Here is a 17538-nt window from a genome sequence, read left to right on the forward strand (position 1 = left end):
TTCGCGGATGATACCACGGTGGTCGGCCTGTTCTCAGAAAGGAGATCCAGAGACTAACAACCTGGTGTAAGGACAACAACCAGGAGCTGTACACGGCAAAAACAAAGGAGATCGTCATCGATTTCAGGAGGAACAAGACCGAACCATCCCCCCTCTACATCAATGGTGTTTGCGTAGAGAGGGTTACTTGTTAGAAAAAAGTTGTATAAAGTAATTTAAATATTTTTCTGTCTTCAAAACATATTAGTGTGAACTACTACTTTTCTTAGCCCAAAGACTTGGTTTTAAATTTTGATGCTTTGGAAACTTATTGCTGAGGTCATAAAAGAAAGGCAATGATGTCATGGCACGATCAAAGCTTTCATGAAGCAGCCGATTCTATCCTCTGCAGCTCGTATGGAACACAGCATTAAAGGTTTGCAATTATATAAAAGCTGTGGCAACGATGCCACACACATTACCTTGGAAGATCATAGCACTTACGATCGGTCCAGCCAGACCGCTCTTATGCCATCCCATTATGCTCCATGCACAGGCTGTGATCTGTAGCATTGGGGTGGTGGGGTTGTTTTGTGTGCTCCAAGCACAAGGAAACAGAGCAGTGCCGACGTTTGTGTCACAAGGAATACAAAAGGTGAGAGTCCAATTGAAAGCTAGTACCTTTTGGCCAGGTGAAATAGCGTGTGGCACTGCATGTAGTCTTAAAGGAAATGGCATGATTGCGGGACATGTTTTTTAAACTCCCCATAAGGGACTTAAGTAGGAAGAGAATAACATACATAAAGTGGAACTTGTGATTGGAGCCATACCAAGCCTTGTATACCAATACCAATTAAGCTGGTCCTTCCCTTTGGAATGACCTTCTAGTAAATGTTAGACAAGCCTCCTCTCTGTCTATTTTTAAAACCTGTTTGAAGACACAGTTCTATTCTTTGGCATTTGATACGACGTGAGACTGACAGTTTTCTGTTGTTTTGAGGATTTGAGGAGATTGTATATAGTATTTTGTGTGTAATTTATTGCTTTCACTTGTTATATTATTGCTATTTTGTTGTTTTAATGTATGTAAAGTGCTTTGGTATACAGCTGTAGCTGTTGTGAAATGCGCTATATAAAGAAATAATGGTATTGTACTGTATTGTACAACCCCTAGCAAATATTATGGAATCACTGCTCCTGGGGGATGATTGAAATGTTTAACTTTGTGTGAAAGACAACTCACAGCTGTTCCACAATTCTATTTTCATTCAAAATGGCACCCTTGTGTGTTTAATTTAAAGAGGAAGTCAACCCCAACATTTTCTTTGCTATATTATGTTTTATGTAGCCCCACTAGTCTAAACACAGCATTCTGATTAATATTTGTGTTTGTGGAATATGAGTTAAGCAGCAAAATCCACATGTTTTTGTGAGCCGTGATTGGTCATTACCTGATCCCTAAGCAACTGTGATGTCATGTTTAGTCAACAGAAAGTGATAGTGAGGTGGATAAAAATCAGTGGATTTTGCTGCTTAATTCATATTGCACAAATGCAATATTAATCAGAATGCATTGTTTAGACTAGTGTAAGCATGTGCATCCATTATCCTAACCGCCTATCCTCACAAGGGTCGCAAGCGTGCTGGAGCCTATCCCAGCTGTCTTTGGGCAGTAGGCGGGGTACACTCTGAATTGGTTGCCAGCCAATAGCACATAGAACATGTTATTGTCTAGAACATAACTGAGAATGAAGAAAAAAACAAGAAAGAACACTTTTGGAGTCAGTCAAATTCTTTTTAGAGCAAATAGAGGGGGAGGAATTACGGAATCCGCTTGTAATTTTCAGTTCGAAAATAAACACCTGCATCTGATTGAATCTGCTAATTAGTTAGCAGTTAAATAAGAGTGTTCACAAGGGTCACGGGCATACTGGAGCCTCATCTGTGTACATGGACCTAAACTTCCTACCGAAGGCTTTAACTAATAGCTAGACATAATTTACATTACAGTCAGTAACCTCATTGTTTAATTTTTTTGGTTTACTTATTTGTTATACCATTTATGATGATTATTATTATTATTATTATTATCCATCCATCCATTATCTATACCGCTTGTCCTCACAAGGGTCGCGGGGAGCTGGAGCCTATCCCAGCAGTCTTTGGGCAGTAGGCGGGGGACACCCTGAATCGGTTGCCAGCCAATCGCAGGGCACACAGAGACAAACAAACATCCGCACTCACAATCACACCTAGGGGCAATTTAGAGTGTCCAATTAAACTACCAAGCATGTTTTTGGAATGTGGGAGGAAACCGGAGTACCCGGAGAAAACCCACGCAAGCACGGGGAGAACATGCAAACTCCACACAGGGAGGCCGGAGCCGGGATCGAACCCACGACCTCTGAACTGTGAGGCGGACGTGCTAACCAGGCGACCACCGTGCCGCCATTATTATTATTATTATTATTATTATTATTATTATTATTATTATTATTATATAGGGTATCCAATGTAATTGTGGATGTTGAAAACTGTACAAGTGTGTATGTAGTTTGTTTATATATGGATGTTCAGTTATGCTTTGGTAATTAGCAGAGCTGGGCAGTCCGTCCCAGGGCCGGCCTGGCCGGACGCCGGTTTTTGGGGCCGGTGGTGGGGGCTGACAAATTTTTAAAAAGGGCTTGATGGAGCAAGGCCGGAGGTGGATTTTAGTCCGGCCCACTAAATTATCTAAAGATCGGGGGCCGACAATGTTTATGAATAAGACTGGAGGATCGAGGCCGGAAGGGTACCCAGGTCAAGGGTGGCGGGTTGCGGCTGGACCGGCAAAAAAGGGTCAAGTGCCCAGCTCTGGTAATTAGGATGTCAAGTACAAAAGAGAGTGTTTTGTTTGGGTAGAGTGGGGAAGGATGGGGTTAAGCAATGTATAGCGTTTTTGTAATTGTGTTGAAACTGATTTTTTTTAAAAGTTACTAAATTCCCACGGATACACTTATTGGTGTTGTGCGCATGCGTGCGCAAGCGCACTGGGCATTGTTAGGCTGTTCGACGGGTAGGAAGGAATTTCAGAGTAGCGGTCCGTCGGATAGGATGAATGCCCACCTCTGGAAATAAGGGAGGACTTTTGAGGAGAGGCAGTTCAAAATGTCAAATTTGGGGAATGAGAATAATAGCACACATGTCCTGAATTTCTGACATATGTTAATAGTTGGAATGGCTTAAATCTGTCGGGAAATGTGGAATTAATTTGATATCGAAAAAGTGGAGAGTGAAAGATAGGAACAAGTGTACATTGCATTCACGCAACTAAATAACAACAACGTTTTAATTAGCAGTTTAGATTCACGCGCTAATTACATTCGGCATTCACGTCATATTAGGTACACCGTTGTCATAATTAGGTACATTTTGTCATAAAGTGAGCCATTATTTATCACTGTAAAGCCAGCCCCCCCTCCAGCCAATCACATCAACACTGACGAACTTCCGGGATACGCTTTTATTTGTAAACGTACACTATGTGGCTAGGGCGCGGTGTCACGTCGCCGAGGCTTCCGGAAAAAAAGTCCAAGGGCATTACCAACAGAAGTATCGGTCTCCATCTTTGAGAAGCATTCGCCGGATAGCACAATTGCTCGATTTTGGACGCTAACTCAAGACAACTCGCTTTTAGAGCCGCACCACCAGGCGGCACTTCCTCTTCCTCTTCTTCCTCCTCGCTTTTAAGCTTCACCGGCCACAAAGCTGCTAGCAAGGGGCACCGCTAGCTTTACGTTCAAAACAAACAAATGACGGTGGAGCTCAGCTAGCGAGCACAAGACAAGGTGGAGATAATAATTAAGGTTTGTTGAATATCACCAGGAAATAAACCGTCGGCTGAGCCGATGTTGCGAAATCGCTAACTCCCGTCGGAGAATGGCGGACCGCCGAGCAGCTGCGATAACATTGGCTCCTCCGCACAGTCATCGCGTCTTGCTCGCCTTTTCTCGCCCGCTGGAAGCCTCCGTTGCCATTGAGGGGATTTATGGGCTCACAAGGTAACCAACAGTGTGTTTGTGTGTTGTCACGCCATTGAGTCGTGTATTGTTTACAGCCTCAGTTCGTGATCAGCTGATCGCAGCTCAGGTGTTGCGTGTCGGTTGTTATTTACGTGGCACCACGCACAGCCCCGCAAATGTGTCATGTGAAGCCCTGGCGACCGTTTGCTCGAAATGCAGCGTGTGCTATACAACATACACTATGTACTTGTGGAGACACTTTTGTTTGCCTTGTTTGTCTGCAGTTTCATCTGATGAGATGAGCGTGCGGGCTGGCCAGGGGAGTGATGAGGTGCTGGTCTCACAGGCTGTGTGGGACTACCTGGCCGCCGCCGGCAGGCCCTGGCTTCTAGACTTCCAGCACAAGCAAGGCATGAATGCAGGCATCGTCCGGCGGGGTGAGAGGGGGGGCTGCTGCGCGGTGAGGCTGCAGCCGGTGCCAGGCGCCAGGATGGCCGGGGTGGCCGACGCTCCCGTTTCCAGTGAGACACGCAAAGCCTTCATCGATCTGTGCCGCTGTGCCCGCAAGGAGATGAGCAAGCAGGATGGCGGCCCCAAAAGGAAGAGGGCTCTGCTGCCCTGTGTGGGTGTCCTGGAGCCAAATGGCGAGGGGAACCTGCTCCAACTTCCGCCCCAGCCCCCGTCCCGCCGCTCTCTGAGACAGCAGCAGCAGCAGAAGTTCCGTAAAGCTGCGGATGAAGAGGCCTTCTCTGTGCTCCAAGAGACAGCCCACCGGAAAGACTGTGGAGCGACTTCTCACAGCGAGGTGGATGACAACACTTCTTGCTCCATCTGCATGGGGGACATTGTAGACAAGACCACCTTGGAGAAGTGTGGCCACTCCTTCTGCCGCTGCTGCCTGGATCAAGCTTTCAAGGTGAAGAGGGCCTGTCCTGTGTGTCGCCTCGTTTACGGCCAGCTGATCGGTAACCAACCTGCCAATGGCACCATGATTGTTGAGCGGGATCCCGCCCTTCAGCTCCCAGGTCATGAAGGCTTCGGGTGCATCTGCATTATCTACAGCTTCCCTCCGGGCTTACAGGCTGTGAGTACTCTGACTGGTATTTTTACATGGAAAAATTGATGGCGCGCCCTAGGGTTGGGAATTACACTGACAGTATTGATTAGAAGACTCCATGATCAAGATTTTTGAGGTGATCACAAAGTTTGAATAAACCAAGCACCAATCTTATCACAAGATGGAGCAATATGTAAATAACTTGTTTATTTACTACATATACTCGTGTTCTGTTTATACAGAGTATCAACAAAAGTATTCACAAGCATCTTTGTTTAAAAATCTTTCCCATACTCCAAGGAAGGAAAGGAGAAAAAAACGTGTGATTTCAGTATGAAATGTTTATTCGTTGACACATGAGCAGAACGTGATTTTTAAAATCAAAACGTTTAAATTGCACACATTATTATTAATGCTTCAAAGATGAAATCATTTGCAAAATTATTAAAATAATGACTTAGAACTCACTGACATTCCAAAAATGGGCAGCCTCAAATATTTTGGTATTTGGATATACTACTGCAAATTCTATCGAATAATTGGGTATTCAGTTCCCCCCAAGATGTTTGGTTATAAGTACTGAAGACAAAACACATTTCCACTTCATAATGAATTACCAACTGGTTTTCATTTCATTTCTCGTTCAACATTTTATACATAAAGCAGAATTCAACCCCCCCAAAAACCATTGCATTAATATGTACTATGCGCCTTCACTAGTCAAAAAATGGCTTTCTGATTAATATTGCGTTTGTGGAATATGAGTTAAGCACCAAGATCCATCCGTTGTTAGCAACCTCAGGGGGCGGCCATTTTGTCACTTCTGTCGACTGAAAATGGCATCCCAGTTACGCGGGGCTCAGCTAACGACCCATCCATGGCTCAGCTTCAGAAAACAGGTGTGATTGGCTAAATCACTGGGCACGTTGCAGGGCCATCCATGGCTCAGCTTCAGAAAACAGGTGTGATTGGTCGTTAGCTGAGCCCTGAGCAACTGATGTCATTTTCAGTCAACAGCAAGTGGCAAAAACGGGTGGATTTTATTGATTAACACATATTCCACTAACGCAATATTAATCAGAATGTCACGTTTCGACTTGTGGGCCTGCATAGAACATATTCTTGTAGGGGTGTAACGGTACACGTGGGTGAATCAAAACGTTTTGGTATGGGATGTTCGGTTCGGTCCACTTAACGCGAGCTTACACACGGGCGCTATTGATTGTTGCATGCGGTAATGGAGAGTGGCGGCACAACAGTGACAGCCAGAAAAGAGCCAGAGCTCGAAGTTCCCTCCGTACACTGCGGTCTCCTGTTTGGGAACATTCTGGCTGTCCTGTTAAAAACGCAGAAGGGGAAAGGTACGTGGCTAAGTCCGAAGGTTGTGTGCCGACATTGATACATGAGATGGGCAGCAGGTAGCACGTCTAACATGCACGGCATCATCAGACGAGGGAGCAAAAACGTCAAACTTAAATAGCGAGATTTTCATATTGTAGCGTCTTCCAGGAACACGCTGTCAGACGTAGTTCAATTATCACGTTTTTATTAATCCCAGTACAACTGCTCGCGCTCTTCTTTCTCCGCTGCTCCACTCGCTTGCCGTACGATGCATTCATGAACCTCGGAAACATCACAACTCGGCAACACACAAATCTAACCACAACACAGATAACCCAATTCGTTATAATATGCTGTTGAACATTCAAAGATTTCAATGCCTAAAAAGTATATACAATTTCATAAAGACTTTTTAAAGTTACTGTATTTTTTTTCTTTTTAAAAATAGTTTTAATATAGTTAGCAAAAATTGGATATATGTACTGTAATAACAACTTGACTTTAACTTGAATACTTAGGTGTGTCATAGGCTGTTGCTGCTTAGTGTTTAAAGATTTCAGTGTCTTAATAATTTACAAAATTAAGAGATCTTTATTGTTAGTGTATTTTTAATTCTGGTGTAATTTCCTAGAATATCACCCGAATGGTTCGCTTTTATTAATTTTTTTTAAAAAAGTACAGTTTACTTGTCATCTTTTCAAAATAAACATGTTTTAAAAAAACAAAAAAAAAACAAATATTTTTTGTACCGAAAATATACCGAACCGAAGTTTCCAATAAAAAACGAACCAAACCGAAACGTGATTTAGCGTACAGTTACGCCCCTATATTCTTGTAAAGCAAATATGGCGGTTGACTTCCACTTTAAAATTATACTGTGCATAGCAGCACACTATTTTCCCTTCGAGAAACATGAGTGAGATTTCGGACAAATCTCCATGGTTTTTGGTCTATGGGACAAAGGGACGTCAGAACCACAGTAGCAATTTTGCTGGCTACAACAACACAGTAAGCCTGGTTTGTTAAAAAGTGACCATTTGGAAGGGCAACTGTGTCATGCTGTCAGCGTCAAAGTGTGTGGCGTCATTTACATGAACTGCCTTTGAAAAGTAATCCTTATGGCTCTTGCCTGCTGATATGAGCACTGTAGCCGCTGCAGTTGAAGTCTGTAGGAAAATTTTTGGGAGATGGGACGTTTGACCCTGAGACTTCCGAGCTCTTATCAGCCAAGTGTTAAGGTTCATTTAATCAGATAAAGCAATGCGGGAAGACGTCTCCCAAGCCTTTTTTTTTTTTTTCAAATGTAGAAGAGAGTGAAATCATATGAGTAAACATAGGGAAAAGCATTGTGCCAAATACAATTTAACTGAACAATTATATTGGTTTTTAATTTTGTTTTTATTTAATCCAAAATGTTTTGTTTTGCTTCTCTAATATGCATAATTTGATCTACACATTCAAAATGTGGAATGCACCCGGAATGGAAAAACACTTTAAAGATTAGGAGGAACATAATGTTTTTAGCACTCTAAATTAGTATATTCTAACAACCTAGGGATGTCATATCTTTATTGTTAGCTGTTGCCATTTAGGGTTTGTGGGAAATAGGTCATGTTGTTAACTTTGAGTGGTGAGATGTCTGAGTTCATAAAAGCTACAGTGGTCATTGTGACCGTGAGGCAGCACATGTCCTCTCTTGCTGTCTGATGTCAACCGCGGGTATACAAAAACTGTTTTGGTTTTTAATAAATGTGAGTTAGCTGACTAATGCCTCCATAATCCGTAGTAGACGCTTCAAAATGTTAGCGTACCACAACAGGACGTGCGTGCGGCTTTCCATCAGACATGCTAGCTAGCTATCTTCCAGAAACGACTGTCCCAGTGTGAGAAGTGAAATCGGGCATCAGCAACAACGTGCTGGTTTTAGATGCTTGTTCATCTTATCACCGCCATGCTGCTTTGAAAGGGAGATTTACATCGTTTTAAGTAATTTTGTGAAATGTGCCCGGACCTTCGGAGTCTGTTGTAAACACTCACTCTGGAAGTCATGACACCATTATCCACAATGCTTGTGTTTACATCACGGATGACCCCGGATTACCACCACTACTGCGCATGTGCGTTGCAGACACGCCTGACATGAGAGAGTGGCTATAGTTAACGTGGTGTTGCGAATCAATTCTTTTTATTTAATTTTTTACATCGATGCATATTTTAAGCACTATATAGATTTTTGATAAATACATTCCTAGTAATTGTTTATTAGTTGTCATTTCAATGTCAATCTAAATAATTGTGATTGTTGGTTTTGTCGTAATCATTCAGCCCTAGCCACAGTTGTAGTTCTTGTGTATTCATCAATCAGCCCAGACCTTATTGACGGAGTGTGTTGTGAACTCTTGATGCCAACAGCCAGAGCATCCCAACCCGGGCGTGCGGTACCCAGGAACAGACCGTTTGGCCTACCTCCCTGACAGCCCCGACGGAAACCGTGTGCTTGGCCTGCTGCGCCGGGCCTTTGAGCAGCGCCTTACCTTCACGATCGGTACCTCCATGACGACGGGCTTGCAAAATGTCATCACCTGGAACGACATTCACCACAAGACCTCAATATGGGGCGGGCCCCGCTGGTACGTGATGTCTGTCTTTCGTTAACTGAGACCGTTTCAATTTCTCCACTATCGCTATGATTGTCAATCCCTCGAAGCACAGAGTGCGCGTGGGCAACTTATTTCCATCATGCGTAGAAAGCTCTTGCGGCCGCGTTGTCTTCCTTCTCCATGCATTCCCAATCAAAACTTAGTCACGCCTGGAGAGTGAAATGCTTGGATGCCATGTTAACATCACAACATTGCTAACCCAATGTAGCCAATTCCAGCTCGCACTGCCCAAGTGTACATTAGTCAAAGCTCACTCCTCGGAGCCTTCAACAACGGTGGAGTTAACAGCCCGGGTTCCCAAGCCGGTGACGTGGCAGTGTGGCTTCAAAGTTCGAGCAGAGGTGGCTCGGACGGCGTAGTTGTTTTACCAATACCAACCCCACACATCAAAGTAACCGTTTAAAACCTATATATATATCATTGCTGTCCTGTGGAAAACACTTTATGTCCAATTTTGGGGAAAAAAAAATATTTTCACGTTAATGCGATGTCTGTAACGCGGAAACAGCATTCATGTAAAAACAGCGACGATATGACACCAACGACATTTAAAAAATTTTTGGACATTGACAATGACAATTTTCAGCAGTCCAGCTCTGTACAACGCCACAATCGATTGGAAATAAATGAATAAAGATGTGGAAATAAATGAATCAAGATGTGCTTTAAGCACAGACACAGCTGTAATTTGAGGGCATTTATAATTATATATAAGTATGATTATTGTGGTCAAATGTTTACATACATCTCAGCCATAAATGTAATACAGTACTGCAATTTTTGCAACGTTTCAGTTTACAAGGGCTGCACGATATTGGAAAAACATGCAATATGGATGTAGTGATAAGGTAAAATAAGCAAGCACAGTGTATTCTTAGCTAATTAATTGTCATTCCTTTAGATAATGTCCATCTATTGGATAGTTAGGATGTTGTGTTCAACAGAATACAAAGATTTGCAAATCATGTTCAACCTGTATTTAATTGAATCGACTACAAAGACAATATATTTAATGTAACTGATCAATGTTGTAACTGATCAACTGATCGTTTTTAACAAATAATGATGAACTTAGAATTTTATGGCTGCAACACCTTCCAAAAAAAGCTGGGACAGGGTCATGTTTACCACCGTGTTACATCACCTTTTCTTTGAACAACATTCGACATCCATTGTCAAATTTTCACTTCATAATGTGCCACATATTTTCAATGGAAGACAGGTCTGGACTGCAGGCAGGCCAGTCCAGTCGAGTACCCGCACTCTTTTAGGCGAAGCCACGAACACATACACAAATGTGGTTTGGCATTGGCTCGCTGAAATAAGCAGGGGCGTTTCTCCAAAACCTGTATGTACCTTGCTGGCAACTATCGCTCCTAAACGCATTGCGATTTCACTCCTACGTCAGTATTCCGTTTCCATTACGGTGATTAAGCGACACTTGTAGGTATCATTCCCATGAAAGGATTACAAGGAGTAATTAACTGAGGGGAAGACGGGAGAAGCTATGCTACTTGCTAAGCTTAAGCCCAATTAAGTGCTTGGGTGACTAAGTACACGTCACAGAGGTCTCCACATTAAAGCGGAGCATATAAATATCAGGCAATTTAATAAGTGTCAGTGACGGTGTGAATGTGACTAGAAATGGTTATTTGTCTCTGTGACTGACTGGTGACCAGTTCAAGCTGTCGGTCAGCTGGGATAGGCTACAGCCCTCCTTGCATCACTTTGATATGCTTAGATGTTACCTTCAAAGTTCCTGACATTTGAAACTGCAGGAGTGATGTTTTTTTGGTTTGTGTTTTCCCCCCTTCCCAGTTTTGGCTACCCAGACCCCACCTACCTGGTGCGCGTGACTGAGGAGCTGCGAGAGAAAGGCATCACTGCGGAATGAAGTGAAAGCTTGAGGAGTGGGCAGGACTTGAGGGCGGGTATGTTGTCATGGTGTGTCCAAGACATCGCGTCAAGTTCGACAGCGGGCCCTCAGCAGACAGGTGCTGCTGCAGCCGTGTCCATGTCGCTGTGCTCCCACTTTAGTTGACTTGAGCTCAGTGCGACTACGTGTGGGAGGTACGAGTGAGCGCAGCTCATGCTTCAGAATTTCTTTAGGAATGACTCTGTCATGAAGACACATTTTTGTTTTGAATGTTTAGTTCTGCTCTGGGGATTCCCTCTTTTTTTTCAAAGCACATTTTTGTGATCCTGTGTAAGTTGAAATTGAGTTCCTTCTTTCCCAGATGACCGAATACCATAGCTGAAAAATACTTTTGCAATCTAAAGCACTTACAGGCACTTTTTTGCACCTATTTTCTTCTTGTATTTTTTTTTTTTTTTGCGCAGCAGCTGTCTGTAGTCGCTTGATGTCATTAGTTAAGACTTGTTTGTGATTTGTTTTACTATCCGTGTTGATCCAACTAAATTGGGGAGTGTTTGAAATCAGTGATGGGGCTTCTTTCACCCATGTTATCCCAAGATGTCTCAGGCATCGAGCCCATAAGACCTTAGTTGGTTGGTTAGTTAGTACTGTCCTTATCTCATAAGTAGTTACCTGATTTATAATGATGTCAAATGATGAAGGGCATACAAGCCACTAAACCAAATCAAAGGCACAAAAGCTCTTTAAATCAAATCAAATTGATGCCTCTATCCCTGTCAAATTGGGAAATTTGCCCGCTGAAGCTCGTTTAACATCACGCGACTGTTGCAAATGTTTATCTGGATCGATGATCTACACTGGGTACGGAAAGTATTCAGACCCCTTGTAATTTTTCACTTTGTGTCATTGCAGCCCCAATCAAAAAAGTTCATTTTATTTCTCATTTCTCCTTAATGTACAGGCAGCACCCCATCTTGTCAAAAAAAAATCTGAAATGTAGAATTTTTTGCAAATTTATTAAAAAAAAACCCTGAAATATCATATGGTCATAAGCATTCACACCCTTTGCAAAAAAACTTTCATATTTAACTCGCATGCTGTCTATTTCTTCTGATCTTCCTTGAGATGGTTCTGCTCCTTTTATTGGAGTCCAGATGTGTTTAAACTGATTGGATGTGATTAGGAAAGGTCTATATAAAGACCTAGCTAGACCAGTCCGACGTTGGCCAACAGTGACCGACACTTTTACCCCCTGTGGCGTTCGAGAGGGTAGCAATGTGGGCAGCAACCCTACCACGTTAAAGTACCTCCTGCGCATGCGTGAGATGTAATAACCCTTCCATACCATTGGCGGAGGTAGTCACTATTTCTCATGGTTTGAAAAATCCAATTGGAAAGCTATTGGTCGGGGGCGGATTATAAAAACGAATACAATGCATTCAGCTATATTCACTCACGATGAACTCCCATGCGAAGTAAACCCTCACATTCTTGACACAGTATCGTGAAATACTTAAATTGTCAACCCTCGCTCTTGTACTTGTAAGAAGATTAAGGCGGTAAAGGCGTGCTCACCGCTTACCCACATTTGTCACTTCGCGTTGGTGCTCCGAGCGCTGATTGGCTAGCTCAGAGTGACCAAATGTTACAACTCCCGACGCCGATTCAACATGTTGAAATGCGCACCAAGCGCTTCCTGACGATGTCCGACGTTACGACGGTTGGACACTACACCAATCAGACGGCGCAATCACATGCCACGACGCTTCACGACACCTGACGTCGGATTGGTGTATCTCGGCCTTAAGAACTTACAGTTCAGTGTGCATGTCAGAGCAAATGAGACTCATGAGGTCGAAGGAACTGTCCAAGGTGATCAGTGACAGAATTGTGGCAAGGCACAGATCTGGCCAAGGTTACAAAAGAATTTCTGCAGCACTCAAGGTTCCTAAGAGCACAGTGGCCTCCATAATCCTCAAATGGAAGACGTTTGGGACGACCACAACTCTTCCTCGACCTGGCCGTCCAGCCAAACGGCAACCGTGGGAGAAGAGCCTTAGTGAGAGAGGTAAAGAAGAACCCAAAGACCACTGGCTGAGCTCCACAGATGCAGGAGGGAGATGGGAGAACGTTAACACAGTCAACTATCACTGCAGCCCTCCACCTGACCTAAGGTGTGAAAAACTTTTTGCATCATTCCCGAGAAGACTCATGGCTATACTAACTCAAAAGGGTGCTTCAGGGTGTGACTACTTATGACCATAGGAGTTTTCAGTTTTGCAAAAATTTCTAAATTTCAGATTTTTTTTCTGTGAACCTCTGGTGCTGAGTGTACAATAATGAGAAAATGAAATGGCTGCACTGACACAAAGTGAACAATTTCAAGGGGTCTGAATACATTCCGTACCCACTGTATAATATGCAGTTTGGGGAAATGAAGAAAATTTAAGAGCAAATCTGATTAGAATTGTCACAGTGTGGATTTTGTTGTGCCTTTTCTGAGAATCACTTTGATAAAAAGTTGACCATGACATGACTCATGAATAGAAGCTAATCACATTGTGGTTGTATTTCCACAGTCCATGGGAAACGTCTGTTTGTAGAGGAAAGATTCTCACAATAGATCAATATATCAAACCGCTTTGCTTAAGCAGGTTACGCACATACCGATTTGTAACATTTTTACCGATGTTAACAAAATGGGAAACCCTACGACAAGCAAAAAAAAAAAAAAGTCAGTGTGAGAGGCAGCATATTACTACAAGGGACTATGATACGGAAAAATACAAAGAAAAGGCACAAATAACTGTTAGCATATCGTCGCTGTCCTGTAAAACACACTTATCTCCAATTTTGGAAACTTTTTAAATTTTCACATTAATGCGATATCTGTAATGTGGAAACACCATTCATGCAAAAATAAGAAAATGAAAAAAAATGGACATAAGTGTTTTTCACATGACAGCGACGATATGTGGTAACTATGTGGCGGTTGAAAACTCACGTTATGTTGACCGCAAATATAAGGATTTGTAATCCCAAATAACAAAGGGGTTCAAAATATCCATACGTAGGTGGGTTGAGTGTTTTCTATGCAGGTGACACAGCCGACGTCAAGGGAGCCTCACTCAGGAGGACATCGGGGTCACAAACGACACTGGCCCTGATTTTAAAAGAAGGCAAAGGAACCCCAACTGTAATGACATATTTGCTCTTTATGATTTATTTGGGTGTTAGTAACATAATATTTTCAAAAATAATTTCCAGTTGAATGTTTTGTAGAAACTTTGCATATATGTCACCATTGTCCAAGTTGCAATGCAACCTAGGGTAGCTCCTCTTCAATTCAAACCACAGAGCATGGCCAAAGACATGAGGAAAGTCAGGAAGAAGCCTGGGATGAAAACGGAAATCACGGACATGTGGAAGCTAGAGTTGGTCATTTTTGGACTTGCATGTCTGAGTGGATGCGCCCACCACGTCCTCCCACTGCTTTCTTAACTTTATTTCTTTTAGCAAAGCTAAGAAAGGCTTACTTTGTTTATTCCCCGTTGACATTTATATCCAAAAGTCACACAGTGTGGGATTTTGACTCCTTTTCTCTGATACTGGCACTACTTAGCAAATGTTGCTGTGCTCAAGAGGGTAGTAATGTAGGCAGCAACCCGACCATGTCGTCATCCCAGAATGCATTGCGCACTCAACAATGTGGTTGCCGTGTATGAAATTACGTGGTAAACCGCAAAAGCAGTAAAAAGATTAAATTAAATTTAGAGGAAATTATTTATTTCTAACAATGCGTTTAGTAGAGGTCATTGGTTGTATTTTGAGACCCGTTTGTCGTTATGATCGGGGTTCCTCCAAAAAAAAGACATAATTATATAATTATGTAAAAAAACTGTGGATGAAATAAGTGAAGTGTCTAGTCTCTGTGGCCAAAATGCACGTATATATGGCGATCAAAGCATCCACTAATAAAATTTACATCTACTCCACTCCCCAGTATATAAGTACTGTGATTTAAAACAATACTTAATCAAATTTATATTTCGCCGGTAGGCCTACCTGTGGATGAAATAGTGAAGTGGACTCTGGCCAAAATGCATGTAAGTACAATGTATTTTGAATGGGGTCGATGGAATGTGCACAGCAGGGGGTAAAAAGCAAACATGATAAAGTGGATAAAAAAAAAAAAAAACCTTAAAAAATATTTAACACATTTATAAATTCATCAATTTGTATTGGCCCAGCCGGTCCAGTATCAGTGAACTGGGGGTGACCCAACGCAGTCACATGGTAGCCCCGGGCCATCGAGCCGCTGTTAATGTTGGAACCTGGGACATGTTCCAGACATCAGAGAATCGGGCCTTTGCTGACTATTATCGGAAGACGCAGGCCAATTTAAGCCGGTTATTGACATGTGTGAACTCCGTGCAAGTGCAGTAAACCTGCTTGGCTTAGTCATACATTATGTCATTACATGCATTTCACCTGAGTGTTTTTGTTGCCATCATTTCTGTTTAAGGGACCAACAGATCTTTTTGGACGCAGGATTGTAGTTTTGCGAAAGCTACTGTATAAACATATTTCTATGCATCATATGTGAATGAGAAAGTTGGGAAGGGAGCTTACACATGCTCCAGACAGATAAGGTCGCAATTTTACTTTTTTTGGTCAATTGGTACTTTGTTGATATTCTGAATAATGTGCTTTACATTTTAATACTTGAATAAAATTTTGTTTGGCAGTGTGTTTGCTATTTGTCTGCACCCATCACCAACCAATTTAAATTACGGCATGCCTCCTCTGTATGGGTGGAATTTTTTTTTTAAGTATTTCTCTTGAAGTCTGAAGAATGACTGTTCAAAATGATTGTACTGAAAAGGTTGATTTTAAAAAAAGTATAATGTAAAAACCAGTCCCAAAACGATATTCAGACAGAAAAAATGTCACTTAAGTCTTTAGTTTCCTCCCTCCTGTTTTCTTCTCCATCTATGCTCTGCCAAAATGTCCTACCCGTGCGAAACTTCATTCCGGAAGCTAAAAAGCTACAAGAAAACACAATGCTTAAAAGCTATGACGGAAAACGCCCTAAAAGTATTTTTGAGGCAATAAAGTCAAATATTTGACTGAATAAAAACGAAAATAGTAAGTACTCACCGCTTTTAACCGAACGCACATACAGTTAGGACATAAAGTTACAAAAACACATCTGCATTGTGCGCAAGCAAGTGCACTGGGCATTGAGATCTTCGACCGGCACCTTTATTAGACATTGAAATACGTGCAAGCTTTGCACATACTGTTGCCTTTTTTGTTTTTCATCAACTGTCACAAACTCCGAACCGTAATCGTAGCGCACCTCTCACTCTCTTCAACCACAGTGGTGAAACACAGACGAATAAACGGCATGTCGTATTGCTTGCTTATTCAACTGGGGCGCTTTAGCAATCAAGTGACTGTAAAAGGACTGCCACCGCGAAAGATCTTCGTCGGATTATTCCTCCTTACTCGCATTCATTGCCTCAAGTGAAACGATTTTCTAGACATCCTAGCTTGTATCCTAGCTTGTATGTGTTTGATTCGCGTGTTTTTGTTCGTGTATAGCTGTTTTTTGTTTGTTTATGCTGACGGGTTTTTGTTTATTTTTAATTGGGTTTTTCCTTGTTCCGTGGTTAACAAGTGATTTTGTAGTTTCTCGTTCTCACATTTTAGCCAGCGTCCTTTGTTGTTCATGTTTTTTCCTGGCAGTGTTTCGCCAGCGACTTCTGTTGTACTTTATTCGGCAGTAATCATTATTGTAAATAATTTTTTGTTAAATCAAATTTTTGCGTTCTCTCTGTCTACGTTTGTGGGATCCACTTTATTCCAACTGTCACTGGAACGTGTCAGAATAATCCGACCATGGATCCCGTGGACGCAGAGAAATTTAAGAAAGCGCTGGCCAGTCAAGGGCGAATGATGGGCCAGCATGAGTCCTCTCATCAATCAATCAATCACATTTTATTTATATAGCACTTTTCATACATAAAAATGCAACTTAAAGTGCTTTAAAACATTCAAAGCAAAACATAGATAATTGGAAAAATAACTAAATAAATAAATAAATTATCTTCAATCAAAAGAAAAGATAAATTATTTAAAAGTTGTTGAAAGCCAAACTAAAAAGGTGTGTCTTGAGCTTCCTCTTAAAAATATCAACAGTCTCTGCAGGCCTGACGTCCTCTGGCAGGCTATTCCAAAGGTGAGGACCAAAACGGCTGAATGCAGCCTCGCCATGCATTTTGGTCCTCACCCTTGGAATAAATAAAAGGCCGGCGCCAGAGGACATCAGGATCCGCGAGGGCTGGTATTATAAAAGCAAATCAGATAAATAAGATGGCCCAAGACCATTAACACATTTATAAACTAATAAAAGTACTTTAAAATCGATCCTGAAACACACAGGGAGCCAATGCAGCACTTTCAAAACTGGCGTAATGTGCTCCCGCCCTCTGGTTCTCGTCAGCACCCGAGCGGCTGAATTCTGCAGTAGTTGCAGTGGTGAAATGCTCTTTTTCGGGAGGCCAGAGAGCAGGGCATTACAGTAATCTAAACGACAGGAAATAAAAGCATGCATCAGCC

At 42.2% G+C, this 17538-nt stretch overlaps 1 protein-coding gene across 3 annotated transcripts; it reads left to right on the plus strand.

Moving 5' to 3' along the window:
• The first annotated feature begins 445 nt into the window (after nt 1-445).
• Nucleotides 446-15661, plus strand: dtx3 (deltex E3 ubiquitin ligase 3). 3 transcript variants are annotated; one of them, XM_086046292.1, is made up of 5 exons: nt 447-634; nt 3844-4019; nt 4265-5064; nt 8791-9008; nt 10857-15661. In XM_086046292.1, the coding sequence occupies exons 2-5, from the start codon at nt 4007-4009 to the stop codon at nt 10930-10932; spliced, it is 1107 nt and encodes a 368-aa protein (XP_085902418.1). In that variant the 5' UTR covers nt 447-634; nt 3844-4006; the 3' UTR covers nt 10933-15661. The 3 variants fall into 3 exon arrangements, with proteins under 3 accessions (XP_085902426.1, XP_085902418.1, XP_085902408.1); XM_086046300.1 differs by lacking the exon at nt 3844-4019 and having other exon boundaries at nt 446-634; XM_086046282.1 differs by lacking the exon at nt 447-634 and having other exon boundaries at nt 3327-4019.
• Nucleotides 15662-17538: the final 1877 nt, after the last annotated feature.

This window comes from Filicampus tigris, chromosome 1 (assembly GCF_054856515.1).
Source record: "Filicampus tigris isolate MCC_2025a chromosome 1, RoL_Ftig_1.0, whole genome shotgun sequence".
Classification (NCBI taxonomy): domain Eukaryota; kingdom Metazoa; phylum Chordata; class Actinopteri; order Syngnathiformes; family Syngnathidae; genus Filicampus; species Filicampus tigris.

Coding starts and splice junctions, on each gene's coding strand:
- dtx3 (XM_086046292.1), top strand. Junction 5,065..8,790: donor TCCCTCCGGGCTTACAGGCT/GTGAGTACTCTG, acceptor TGATGCCAACAG/CCAGAGCATCCCAACCCGGG. Junction 9,009..10,856: donor ATATGGGGCGGGCCCCGCTG/GTACGTGATGTC, acceptor CCCCCTTCCCAG/TTTTGGCTACCCAGACCCCA.